The following is a 15073-nucleotide window of genomic DNA, read 5'->3' as shown; positions in this document are numbered from 1 at the left end:
GATTCTTTTTTCAAGTTCTTTTTTTTCTTTCGCAGATTTCAGAAGAGATCCCAAAAATGTCTCATACTCTGCTCAGATTTAACTAAGATGCCAAGATCTGAAAACAGAAGTCAGAGATATCAATATGAAAGAAAACATTTGACATTGAATTCTTCAATAACTCTGCTATCACATTAACTATCATTGCTATCTTATTGCTTATGTAGATCTTATGTAGATTATAACCATTTATTATCAGCTTAAATCATGTTTGATATTTAAATATATAATTAATGTCACTACACCTTTGCCAGCTCACTTGTGAAATATTTGTCCTTTTTTCCTGTTTTATTATATATCTTCAGAAAATGATAAATATATATATTCATTAACAATAACATTAGTTAACTACTAGGCATTATGAATTAACAATGAACAAAACTTTTACAGAGTTTTCTTTTAATTATCTTGGTTACTGTTAATTTCACCATATGCTAATGTGTATTTTTTTAAAGTTGTATATGTTAACATTAATTAATGCATTCTGAACTAACAATACAAATATTGTATAGGATTAATAAAATAGGATTAATAAAATAATGTAAATTCATGATATCTAATCATTTCCTAATATTAACAAATAAACTTTTTTTGAAAAGTTTGAAAAAAAACGTCTCTAATAATTTTAAGTGAAACATCTGAAGAGATTTTGCATGAAATGTGAGCGACTACAGTTCTACGTCATTTTGGTGTAATAGTTTAAGTGCGTTGTGTGTGTGTCTGTGATGAATAATCTCTCTCATGCATACTTGCACGTTTGCAGTGTAAAATATGTCTGCGTTCTGCTGTTAATTACATAATCACTGAGGGCTTGCTCATCGTTGGGTGCAAATGATTCTTTTACAGACAGCACTAAACAGACATCTGCTCAGATAATGTCTTACTTTAACACTCAAAACTGATCCAAAACAGGTTGATACTTCAGAAGAAAAAATATTCAAGGAAAAAATTGCTAGCTCAGTAATGCCAGTACAGAAATGTACTCTTTATTTAAATTATTTTGGTATGATGCAAACAATTCTACTTGCATGATACTAGCATGATAATTCATACAGAAATGTCAACTTCAAGGCATGAATTGCATATTTTTGTGAAATAACGCTGAATCATAAGGATAAATTAGATCACTTGTTTTAGGATAATTTGATTGTAAATGTTTGAGTCTATTTTGAGAGAGAGAAAGAGAGAGAGAGAGAGAGAGAGAGAGAGAGAGAGAGTGAGAGTGTGAGAGTGTCACATTCCAATGAAAGACTGGAGGTCAAGGTCTTGTGATTTTTGCAAAGCAGTGATAGGTTATTTACTCAATGTCTGCACACGCACACACACACACACACACACACTCACACACACACACACACACACACACACACACACACACAATGTATGAGTGACACTGGTGTGCAATTATGCAGAGTGTTTTTGCAGGCTCTGAGCCAGACTTTTAAACATTGTCTAACACTGAAGAGAGTACAACAAAAGAGTGCTATAGAAGGATAGATGAAGAGTGTGCAGAAATGATGGATGAATGGATCAAATGATAGAAAAACATATAAATGGTTAACCTGAAAGCGGCGCATGTCCCGTGGGTTTCCTGCATTCTTTAGACAGTTCTGATTGCATTTCAGGAAAAACTTTAAAAAAAACCTGCAAGAGAAGAGAAATGAAGTTAAATTTAATCAATTTAATGTTCTGAAATGCTACGTCAGAATAGCAAAACATTTAAATATAGTAAAAGTCAAATTTATTTGACCAAAACCAAAGTTCCAATCAGAACCAAAAGGCCAAGAAGAAAAGTTTCAAGTTCTAAAAAAACAAACAAACAAAAAAAAAAAACAAAAAAACACATATACTATTCGTCTCATAGAATGATAAATACTAGACAAAATTTATTTTTATTTGTTTCAAAATTTCTTTACTGACCTTAATAGTTATATTTTGAACCATATCTCCCTGAAGAACCCTTTTGTGCAGAAATGGTTCTTTGCATTGGGCATTAGGGTTTCTTTATTAACTCCCTTTTGTTTTTTTTATATAATGGTCAATAAATACTTTCAAAGCCACCACATCATTGGTTGACTCACAGAACTGGAGTCCCAGCAGCTCAATTGACAGCTACATAGACTGTGTCACCACAAGATATATATATATATATATATATATATATATATATATATATATATATATATATATTTATATGCCACTGAAACATTTGAACCATTAGTAGTTTTAGCAAGAAAGTTTTGAGGGACAAAAAGAAGCGCAGTTAAATGTCCCAATACAGTTTATCATAAATCTTTTGTTTGGGAACCAATTTATTTATGAGGTTGGCCAAATATGAAGTCAAGATTTATACCACTTTTGTTACTGTTCGTGTTGGGCATATCGCATTTTTTCAGCTCATTCACGTCATAAAAATCCTAGAAGAATATACAGTAAACCGTATGGTGGAACTTTCCACAAGCTGAGTGCTCATAACCCTAAACCTGTTATCAGACAACAGACAATTTAGTCACTGATGAAGGAAGCACAGTACATGGGTAAGATCTGCAAAATGTTGAGCAAGTCCGTATTAAGCGCTTTAAATATTAACCTTTATTTCCTAGCCATAAGAGTCTTATATATACAGTGTATATATATATATATATATATATATATATATATATATATATATATATATATATATATACATCTCTACCAGAAGAGTGACCAACTCAAGAGGTGAGCTGTCATTTTGCAATTTTCTTTAAAATACTGACATAATGTTCTAAAAAAGGAGGTAATTTTGGATTTTTAGTGTGATTTCAGGTATCCATACCACCCAGGGTATGAGACAATGTCTGCTCTGATAACAACATATGCCTGCCTAAAAGCTATCAGATTATATGAGTTTTAAGTACTTTAATCTCTCTTTATATTACATATATAGCACCAAAAATGGTTCTGCTATTGTTACAAGCCGAGGAACCCTTCTTTGGTACTATTTAGAACCATTTTTCTTAAGAATATATAACAGAATTTTTGCAAACTGAGTTTTAAGTGCTGTGTTCTACATTTTGCCACAGTTTCCTTGTGAAATGAACACTAGAGGCGCTACAACAATGGCGTTTTATTCACTTTCACACAAATCAAGAGTTCAACAGCTGAATATCACTTCCCAAAACCCTTATTTATCGCCCTATTATTCACCCTGCTATGTTATGATTTCATAACACTTTTACTTTAATGCATCATTTGAAAAATTATGCATTTTAATGCTTTATTATAGACCCACCTACATTTACAGACTTATTCCAGTGTGATTGACTTCCACGTTCACTCACCTCATAGAGTGTTGGATTTTGGACTCAGAAAAACAATGCTCAAGCCCAGTCAAGCACACAAGGTGAGACGTGAACCGAAAGTGTCATAGAAGCAACACATAATTATGTGGTTGCTTCAGTGCTATTTTATGTTGAATTTGCTTTTAAAAAATCTATCGGTTATGTTTAGGGTAAGGATGTCTGTTTTGTTCACCTCTCATTTGCTTTTAGGACACTATTGGTTAGGTTTAGGTTAAAGTTTTAGGCTAGGGAGGTACACATTACTCATAAAACCACAATATAACATTCACCTTAAAAACCTTGTCACCATTTCACTCGTTTTTGGCGCCTCCCACTGGACATTTCACTGGGAAACTGCAGCCAAACGTGTAATGAAGCACGTAATTTAGCTTTGCTAAAAAATTGCCTTTAGTTCTTTAGAAAACAATCTATGAACTTGTACTGGAATCCGTGAAATGATTTGATGAATGCAGTTGTCTTTCTTATGTTGGAGTATTTTCTTGAAGGGCTTGTCCTTGTAAAGTTTTAGCCTTTTGTTTATGCCACAGACTGATACTTGATATCATCGGGTGACATTCTTATTATAGCGAGCATTTGATTGAATAAAAACTTGTATACACCCATGCAGACAAGATGAGTCATAAAAATATTTTGCCCATTTCATCAGGAGAGAAAGAGTGTGAATTTTAAATGTGTGCATGTGCTAAAGGTTTAATTTTTCAACTTTTAAGAGCGCACAAGCATATAGATGACATTGAATCTAACAGACATTAAATAAAAGCAGCAAAACTCCAATTTCATATGTTCTTTAAAAGTTCAGAAACCAACATGCCAATCGAATTAAAGAACCCTACAGTCAACTCAAAATCCCTATACAATGCAACCTAACCTCAAAGGAATTTTACATGTTGCTTCTGTACAAAATTTTTACTCCACTGATGGTTAAGTTTAGGGTTGGGGTTTGGGTTAGATATAGTAAAATATGCATTCCTGTTGACTGTATTACATCATTTACAACTAAACCTACAACTCTCTTTTGGTGCCACTCTGTGGACATTTCACCCAAAATCTGGAGCACATACATGCCCATACAGTACGTTCAAAAACACTTTGGCCGCTGGGGCCAGTGATTACAATTTTGGTAAGCACAGACCGATTTAAGCAGCAGAACTTTCAACATACTGTCACCGAATTCACAGTGAGATCAGTCTTTACAATAAAATTTTATTTTTAAGTGCTCATTTAAACATGCTACAAGTTCATGCATACACAGCAACAGGGTGAAGTGCCATCTGTCGTATAGTGAAAGACTGCTATGACAGCAAACTGATTCAAAGAGAGAGAGAGAGAGAGAGAGAGAGAGAGAGAGAATCTCCCATCCAAACAGAAAACCGCATATGCCTCTGTCTCATAATCATGTTTAGTAGAAAGTGGGTACATCCATGGGCACTAACACAGACCCTTTAGTCACAGACTGGCATTAGAGCTGCAACAGCAAAATACCAGCTGCTCTGACTGGCATGGAAATCATCTGTGTGTGTGTAGAACTGGATAATGCCATTGCAAACACTCAACTGTAAGGACCTTGCTTGTAATGCATTTCTCTTTTTCAATTTAGTTTGCACTTCTTACTTTCCCCTCTGTCAATATGATACTGGATGTGTTATACTGTATCAGCTGTGTTTTATTTTGCTCGCTCACTCTTTCTGGCTTAAACACACACAAACGGAAACCAACACATTGAGATGTACTTCCCTGCAAAGGATATGTGAGATGCTGCTATAACTTTTGGCCAAAATTAGGATATCTTAAGAGACAGCACTATTTTGCTACCTACATTTTAGAATAGCTTTTATGTCAGGAGAGTGCCTATGATACTTTAAAATGTTATATAGTGTAGGGGGTGGGTGGGTGTGTCCATTTTCTATGTGCTTTTATGAGTATCAGGTTAATATCAAGAGGCTGGTTGATACTTTGACCTAATGTGGCCTGACAATCCCAGTTATAAGGCAAAGAGCACTCAGGTATGTGTGGATCATATCATGAACACACACACACACACACACACACTCAATGTTGCCCTATGCTTCCATAATTGATAGGAGCTTGCTGCCGTCTTCAGTTAAGGGCACTCCAATGAATGTCAATTACTAGGGCTTGAGTGTGGAGGTGCTGTACTTACTTACACATGCTAACACTAACACACCTGTGACCTCTCTATAACAGATATCCAGTGTTGGATATTGTACAAGATCTATGCTGAATGTGGGGGAAATCAGACTTAAAATCCATGTTACATTAATTGGCACACATAATTAAGTTAAAATCAGTGGCGCTTCTTTAAAGACTGCACAGGAAGCATGACCTCTCCTATGAAATGTTTAACATACTGTATGTACAAAGTATCTATATTACTGCAATTCTTTTTAATGCCACTAGTGGCACAGAAAAAAAATATCACACTTAATAAACAAACATGCTAGGAATGGGGGATATGAAGAACTTGAAATATTTGTCCTATAGATATGAGTTATGTTATATATTGCTGCAACAGAGAAGAACTGGTTAATATGAACTCTGGTCAAGGCAGGTTTAGTGTGTGAGAAGTCTGGTAAAGTCATTAGACAGCAGGAATCGAGAAGATGAGTTGAACACATCTGTTTATAAAGATCACATCTGGAACTACATGACATAAACAAAAAATGTGCACATACACTCTCATGCAAAAACATAAAAAGCGTGACAGAGCAAACTACTATGCATGAATTTCTTATCTCAAGGCCAACATCAACAGTTTAATATTTCATATGTCTACTGTGGGAAATATTATGGTAGAAAGATATTGTATCTTGCTATAAATTGTATACTATTTTCCTCCAATGAGTCAATGTACAAATCTGATTATTCTGAGTGGAAACACACCACACTGTGAAAGTGTTTGTTAAAATTCATACTCATTGGAATTTTGTAAACAGACACTCAGTTGTTCCATATTCATTGGCGTTTCTTGAAATCGATGTTTCCTGAAAATGACAGAGCCGCCCGCCCCCAAAAGAAGGAAAAAACTGGGGAAATGCTTTTGCATGAGATAATCTAATTTGGATACTAAATGCAAAACAGAGGCCATAGCTGCTGTGCCATATTCCTGTATGGTGCCAGCCACACCAAGAGTAAATGAGTCCATGTGAACAGCACAGAAGCATAAATTATTCAGGGGCTGAGATGGCAATTATGGCTCTGAGTACAACCAACATTAATATTTTATGAGGGCTAACGCATACTTCCAAGTGAATCAGAAAGAGAGAGAGAGAGAGAGAGAGAGAGAGTCATCCCTATACAGTCTTTGTATTTTATCTTGGATCTCTTTCTCGCTCTCTCTCGCTCTCACTTCCTGGACTCACTCTAGTTTCCCACCTCTCAAACTGATCTCATATATATATATATATATATATATATATATATATATATATATATATATATATATATATATATATATATATATATATATATATATATATAATTTTTTTTTTTCATAATTTTAATATTTAGATGATAACAGGTTAAAATATGGGATACTCCCTTTCAAGATTCCCAAATTCTGCACAATTACATTTGGAATCGTGTTATTATATGTTTATAACAATGTTATAAAGCAGTTATAACATATAGTAAAGGAATGGTTCACTGACAAATTATATATTTATCATCATTTACTTGCCCTCATGCTGTCTTAAACTTATATGACTTTCTTTCTTATTTTTTGTCCATAAAATGTTATACAGTGGGGTCCAAAACTTTCAAACTCCAAAAAAGCACATAAAGTCAATGCACCATAAAGGTAATCCACCTTGAGTGTCCTTTTTAGAGCTTGAAAGTTTTGGATCCCATTTACTTGCATTGTATAGACAAAGAGAGAGTTTCAATCATTAAATTGTTTTAAGTTTTGTTGGTGTGCCCCAATGTAGTAAAGTTCATTCTGACATGTTAATTAATATGATATTTTATTTAAGTGTACAGAATAAATGTAGTTCCAGATTAATTGTCACAGTAGTAAGGTAAGCAGCTCTTTATATTGCATACTGATTGACAGGATTAAATGAACTTGCTCTCCCTGAACCTTATATCTGCATTAAGTATGACATTTTTCCTGAACCTTTTAAGCAATAGTTCAACCCAAAATGACATATATTAAAATATAAATTGAATGACCCTCAAGTCTTTCCAAATGTGTATTATGTTCTTTCATTCCTATTAGTTCTCATTCTTAATTATGTATATTCAGTGACATCAAACATTGGTTCTTACGTGTCGTGTAAAAATGCAATGTATCTTGAGACGCCATTTCCGAATGTACGCAAACTATAAAAGTAGTTTTTAATGTTCCTCTGGTCAATGTATGCTTTCATTGTATAGAAAAAAAGTAACATGGCCATTCTAATTTTTGGATGACCTAATCTATTAATGCTCCACTCTCACACTTCTGTGACTCAAATGGGTGTGACATGATTTCAAAATGTGATGTCACTCAAACATTCCGTACAACAATGATGTCATGCACTGACTAAATCGGTGAAATGAATTGACTCACCTCTAACTCTTGTTATTATGTGACTAGGTGGAATATTTTGCTCTCGCAGTATTTCAAATATATGCAACACTGACTCACTCCATAACCACATGCTACACGGCAAGAGGAAAACACACGGGAGCATCACTTTACACAACCTTCCCTTAATATGCAGGACTGGTAATTACCCACCCCAGTGTGGAAACAGAGAGCTGTCAATCAAACTGAAAGGTCTCTGGAGATATGGAAATCGAGTATATGACTGGTTCACCTGGATCATATTCATGCTTATTTTCAGTGTTGTAGACACAATTATTCAATAACATAAGACCTTGTTGGACTGCTAAGTTCAACTACCTTTTCTGTGGTGCTAATATGAATTCTGCTTGAACTAGCAATGCACGTATTTGATGTATTAGTAGTAATAATAATGTTATTGGTTTGTTATTTGTGATTCTTGCTTGTTTTTACCTCGCTTTGCAGGATTCCGTCAAGCCTCGGAGATCTTCAGATGTTATGGCATGTTTGAATGATGCATGACACAAAAGAGCCGCACCCATGATATGCTAAGATATTTTTAGCTAAATCACTATGAATTACATAACTTTTTCGGATTGCTGAATACTTTGCATGGTAGACCAAATAACAATAATATACATAACGCAATATGCATGTGAGCAGTATGCACGGAAATACAGTATGTCACACTAGACCACAAAATTGTAACAGGCAGAATTTTTTTTATTGGGGACATTTTAATGGTCATTTGAAGATAAGTAAGGATTCACTGAATCCACCAAAACCAGGGCTGAAGTTTACCAAATTTACCAAATCATAAAAATAAGTATGACAAGACCAATTACAATTCAGTATACAAATAAGTGCAAGAAAGAATAGCTAAAGTAAGCATATTATGACGCCTTCAATCTCAGTAACATTTTGAATGCTAAATAATCAATGTATCTCAATTGGCAGATTTTCAAACTTTATTTAGAAATTTCTTAGAAAGTATTAAGTTTACAAAAAGCAAAAACAGATAGCACTAATATGTGTGACATTTTTCAAAAAAGTTTGAATGGAGTCTGTATGTTAAGCGGTTCGAGCAGAGTTAATTGTAGAGTTAAACATTTATAAAAAACAGAATTTTTGAGGCAACATGATCACACGGTAAATCGACATGTTCATGCACCCTTAAAAAGAGCCCATTCTGCCAAGTTATTGACAAATGCCATCCCCCGAAGACATCTTTGCATCAATTAAAAAAGTGTTTATCTTTTCCTGTGGCGCTATTGAGAGTACGTCGTACAAGCAACTTCCGAGACACGGGTTCTAGTCTCAAGCAAACCAGGAAGTAATAACGTTCACATAAACCATGGTAAAACACAGATCAATTTCAACAGCATTGCATTGCCGTAACAGAAAATTGACGGCAAAAGTGCATATGCCCATACTTTCACCTGCCAAGAAAGTTGACTTGGCATCTATAAACCACTTTCTTCAGAATGAAGTCCCCAACAATGATAGAAATGATAGAAGAGAGAGAGAGGTAAAGAGGAAGACAGGTCTCCTTTAGTGTCTATTGTTAAAGTCTGAAGGCAAACAACTCAATAATTCATGAGAGCAAGATTGATTTTGGGGGCTAGCTCAGGGGGTCGCAGTGAGGCTGGTGTAGTGGTCTAGCTGCGAAATCATTAGCCCCACTAACACACACACACACACTCAGAGGCAGGGCTGATTAACGATTAGCAGAGCTAGGAGGGTCCCGTTTCTTGGGGGGCTGGCAGATTTACTACTTTTGTTTTCTCACACACAAACACTTGCTTTATACCTCCTCTTCTTTGTCTGTTTGTCTTCTCTGGGGAGGTGGATTGAGTGGTGGTTTACACCAGGGCAAGAGCAAGAAATGAGGAAAGGAAGAGAAAAAAAACACAAAGCTTTTTGTTGATTTTTGTTCAGTTTTGTCTCATGGGGTTGTCTTTTATTTTGAATTTATTTAGTCTCATATTTGGAAGACACTTGTTTCCTCTCTTTGTTCAGATTGATTTCAATGTGAATTCGGCAACAGTAGATTGAAAGTTACACAGGGTTCCAAGATGGCAGCGCGGTAGCACGCAGCGGCCACTCCGGATCCACAATAGTGCTATTTTTGTTAAAAAAGCCTGACTTTTGCAACACATGGACATCAGAGCAACCGGTGTTCGTGTCTACCATCGCCAGACACTACTGAAATATAAGACTCATGCAAAAACCAAGCTGCATGATGACCTGCAGGAGGCGCTACGCGTACTGGGCTTGCTGCGGAGACCAGGCCTCCAGCCCTCGGCGTCGCCTGATGCCGGTGGCCAGGGAGAGGACGTCGTAAGCGGTGTGCGAAAGCGAAGCGTGGAAAGAGGGCGGGGGTCCATGCTAGGCTAAAACAAACCCTAGCCGGCCGGCTCTCCCGTCTATCCTGCTCTCAAATGTTTGCTCCCTGGACAATAAACTGGACTATATCCGACTCCAGCAGGCTACGCAGCGTGAGTTTAGAGACTGCTGCGTCTTTGTTTTCACGGAGGCGTGGCTCAGCGACAGAGTTCGGATGCCGCCATTCAGCTAGACGGGCTCGCCTCGTTTCGTGCCGACAGAAATACAGCTCTCTCGCGGTAAGACTCGCGGTGGTGGCTTGTGTGTTTACATCAACACGAATGGTGCAAGAACTCTATGCTAGTCTCTAGTTACTGTTCATCGCTGTTGGAGCTTGTGACTGTTAGATGCAGACCTTTTTATCTACCACGGGAATTCACCACTGTTTGCATAACCGGAGTTTACATTCCCCCAGTGCTAACGCTAAGGAAGCGCTCTGTGAACTGTATGGGGCTATGAGCGAACTGCAGAACGCTCACCCCGACGGACTGTTTATTGTCGCCGGAGATTTCAACCATGCAAATCTCAAGACAGTGCTCCCTAAATTCCATCAGTATGTGGACTTTGCAACGAGAGGGCGAACGCGCTTGATCTTGTTTACACAAACATCCCAGGCGCATGCCGGGCAGAGCCCTGCCCCCACCTCGGCTACTCAGACCACATCTCTGTTATGTTAATTCCAGCATACAGACCGCTCGTCAGACGCACAAAACCGCTTCAGAAGCAGGTGAAAACCTGGCCAGCAGGAGCCATCTCTGCTCTTCAGGACTGTTTTGAGTGTACTGACTGGCACATGTTCAGAGAGGCTGCAACATATGGCGATTCTACCAACTTGGAGGAATACACAGCATCAGTGACCAGCTACATCAGCAAGTGCATTGATGATGTCACTTTCTCAAGACCATCACCACACGCTCCAACCAGAAGCCGTGGATGACTGCGGAGGTGCGCACGCTGCTGAGGTCCGAGACTCCGCCTTCAGAGCAGGCGATAAGGCAGCCCTAAGAACAGCTAGGGCCAAACTGTCACAGGCAATCAGAGAGGCAAAGCGCGCTACGCCCAGAGAAACCACAGTCACTTCCGGACAGCGGTGCATGTGGCAGGGCATCCAGGCCATCACCAACTACAGGACAACATCAGTTGCCTGTGACAAAGATGCCTCCCTTACAGATGCGCTGAGCGACTTCTATGCTCGGTTTGAAGTGCAGAACGACGTGATGGCGAGGAAGTCCACCCCTCCTCCCAACGACCAGGTGCTCTGTCTTACCACGGCAGATGTGAGGAAAACTCTACGTAGAGTCAACCCACGGAAGGCTGCTGGACCAGACAACATTCCTGGCAGAGTGCTCAGAGGATGTGCAGACCAGCTAGCAGATGTTCTTACCGACATCTTCAACATCTCTCTGAGCAGCGCCGTCGTTCCAACGTGCTTCAAGGCCACCACCATCATCCCCATGCCAAAGAAGTCTTCAGTGTCCTGCCTCAGCGACTACCGTCCCGTCGCACTTACACCCATCATCATGAAGTGCTTCGAGAGGCTCGTCATGAGGCAGATTAAGACCCAGCTGCCCCCTCACTAGACCCACTGCAGTTTGCGTATCGTTCAAACCGTTCAGCGGACGATGCCATCACCACAATCCTCCATCTGGCCCTCACCCACCTAGACAATAAGGACTCATACGTTCGAATGCTGTTCATAGATTTCAGCTCAGCATTCAACACAATCATTCCCCAGCACCTGATTGGAAAGCTGAACCTGCTGGGCCTGGACACCTCCCTCTGCAACTGGATCCTGGACTTCCTGACTGGGAGACCTCAGTCAGTCCGGATCGGGAACAGCATCTCCACCACCACCACACTGAGCACTGGGGCCCCCCAGGGCTGTGTGCTCAGTCCACAGCAATGCACAGCTCGAATCACATCATCAAGTTCGCCGATGACACGACCGTGGTGGGTCTCATCAGCAAGAACAACGAGTCAGCATACAGAGAGGAGGTGCAGCGGCTGACAAACTGGTGTAGAGCCAACAACCTGTCCCTGAATGTCGACAAAACAAAAGAGATGGTTGTTGACTTTAGGAGAGCACAAGGTGAACACACTCCGCTGAACATCGACGGCTCCTCTGTGGAGATCGTCAAAAGCACCAAATTCCTTGGTGTTCACTTGGCGGAGAACCTCACCTGGTCCCTCAACACCAGCTCTATCACCAAGAAAGCCCAGCAGCGTCTCTACTTTCTTCGAAGGCTGAGGAAAGCACATCTCCCAACCCCCATCCTCACTACATTCTATAGAGGGACTATTGAGAGCATCCTGAGCAGCTGCATCACTGCCTGGTTTGGGACTTGCACCGTTTCGGACCGCAAAGCCCTGCAGAGGATAGTGAGGACAGCTGAGAAGATCATTGGGGTCTCTCTTCCCTCCATCAAAGATATTTATAAAAAACACTGTATCCGCAAAGCAACCAGCATTGTGGACGACCCCACACACCCCTCACACAAACTCTTTACCCTCCTCCCGTCTGGCAAGAGGTACCGAAGCATTCGGGCCCTCACGGCCAGACTGTGTAACAGCTCCTTCCCCCAAGCCATCAGACTCCTCAATACTCAGAGACTGGTTTGACACACACGTGTCCTGAGTTGCACTTTAATTACTGTCACTTTATAACTGTCTGCTACCTCAATAACTGCTATGTGCATAGAACATTATCTCATAGTATGTTATGTTTACATTTTAGAAACTGTCATCTTTTTGCACTACTGAGTACTGGTCGGCGCTGCACTGTCTATTGTCCTGTTCATTGTCAGTAATTTGTTGTACTGTCCTGTACTTTTTGCACATGTTTGCACGTGCACTTTATATAGGTATATATAGGTAGTTTATATAGGTATTTTATTTCGTTGTGTAGTCTCACGTGGTCCTGTGTTGGTCCTTTGTTGTTTTTATGTAGCACCATGGTCCTGGAGGAATGTTGTCTCGTTTTGCTGTGTACTGTACTAACTGTATATGGTTGAAACGACAATAAAAACCACTTGACTTGACTTGACTTGAAATGGGTCTGTTCTTACAAAATTTGAACCACTGCCCCCAGTGACAGAAGCTGAAAGTGTTGTTGAACATATATGGGCATGCTTGAGCTCCAGTTTCTGGGTGAAATGTTCACACAATGGCACCAAAAGCAAGTTGTATTTTTAGTTGCAACTTTTGTAATATAGTTAGCAAGAATGCATATTTTATTAACCATTTGCCCATTACCCAAACCCCAAACCTAAACCTACCCGTCAGTGGAGTAAAAACTTTATCTTAAATGCAACCTCCAAATTGAGATCACCATTGTTCATGTGAAAGCAATTACTTCCTGGTTTCCATAGCAACCAGAACCCTGTTGCACCACAGAAAAAGGTAAACCCAATCAAATGAAGGCAAAAATGCCTGATGGGGAATGCTGCTTCTCAGTAATTCAACAGAATAGGGTCAATTTTAAGGTACCGGACTATTGAGTAGTAGCATGTCGATTTCCCATTTGAGCATGTTGATTTAGTTTTCTTTTCATTTTTTCTTGTTATTTCATTAGCATTTTTGTATATATAGCCCAAATGTTTACCATGTCCTTTTGCTGCCTTCAAGTCATTTCAGAATGATTAGATGAGAACACGTTTACACCACAACAATGTCGTAATTACCAGTGGAAAACACTCGCTATTCTTTCTTATTTCCCCAACCATTTCGGTGAGATTTTTTTTTTTTTTTTTGTTTGAACATGTCTTGTCATGTTCAAGAATTAAAGTCATGTCATATTCTAACTTGAATCTTGCTTTTGTTTTTATTTTTTAAAAAGGTTGTGATTGGGGGCCTGGGTAGCTCAGCATGTATTGATGCTGTCTACCACCCCTGCAGTCATGAGTTAGAATCCAAGGTGTGCTGTGTGACTCCAGCCAGGTCTCCTAAGCAACAAAATTGGCCCGGTTGCTAGGGAGGGTTGAGTCACATGGGGTAACCTCTTTGTGGTTGCGATTAGGGGTTCTCGCTCTCAATGGGGCATGTGGTAAGTTGTGCATGGATCGTGTACTGTGAGTCCCTTGGTGTCATGTACAGCAAGCCACGTGATAAGATGTGCGGATTGACTGTCTCATAAGCAGAGGAAACTGAGACGCGGTGAGTAACCGCGCCACCAAAACGACCTACTAAGTAGTGGGAATTGGGCATTCCAAATTGTGAGAAAATGGGATAAAAAAAATACAAATAAAAAGATAAAGGATTGTGATTTACTTTTGTCACTGATTTTAATAAACTGAAACTCTTTATCTAGCAAAGATTACAGAACCAAAACGAGACTCTACAGTGTACACAGAGACCATCTCACACAGTCCATAACACAAGACAGATAACTCTCTTTGCACTTCAAGCAAGTAAATGATTTTCTGCAAGTGTCAGCAGACAACTTACACAACACTGAGAGGCACTTTCCCATCTCCACGATCAAATGTCTCTCTCCACATATCAAAGGCATTGATGTGTGTAAGTGTGTGAACAGCTATACACATGCTCGGCGGATGCACATAACAGCCTGATTATAGGTTTCCATGTCATTGTTCTCCAACATTGTCTCACAAGAATTCATCATTATACATCAAGGTGGCAAATGTGTTCCAATTCATCCGAAAACGTATACATTAACCAATTACATATGCTCCACGAACAAGTCTTTCGAACTCAGAATTGTCACTTTCTTCCATATTACACATCA

The 15073-nt window shown here is 39.1% G+C and overlaps 1 protein-coding gene across 3 annotated transcripts in view; it reads right to left on the bottom strand.

The window, feature by feature from the left end:
- The window catches only part of LOC127627686 (transcription factor COE1-A-like), a 163002-nt gene that overhangs the window by 49871 nt on the left and 98058 nt on the right, over nt 1-15073 (bottom strand). For all 3 annotated transcript variants that reach the window (XM_052104174.1, XM_052104176.1, XM_052104175.1), the window contains exon 7: nt 1602-1683. In XM_052104174.1, coding sequence (XP_051960134.1) covers nt 1602-1683 — 82 coding nt within the window. The remainder of the gene's footprint in view (nt 1-1601; nt 1684-15073) is intronic.

Source organism: Xyrauchen texanus, chromosome 34 (assembly GCF_025860055.1).
Source record: "Xyrauchen texanus isolate HMW12.3.18 chromosome 34, RBS_HiC_50CHRs, whole genome shotgun sequence".
In the NCBI taxonomy this organism is placed as follows: Eukaryota; Metazoa; Chordata; class Actinopteri; order Cypriniformes; family Catostomidae; genus Xyrauchen; species Xyrauchen texanus.
Note: the sequence above shows the minus strand (reverse complement) of the source record. Positions and strands in the feature narration are given on the sequence as shown.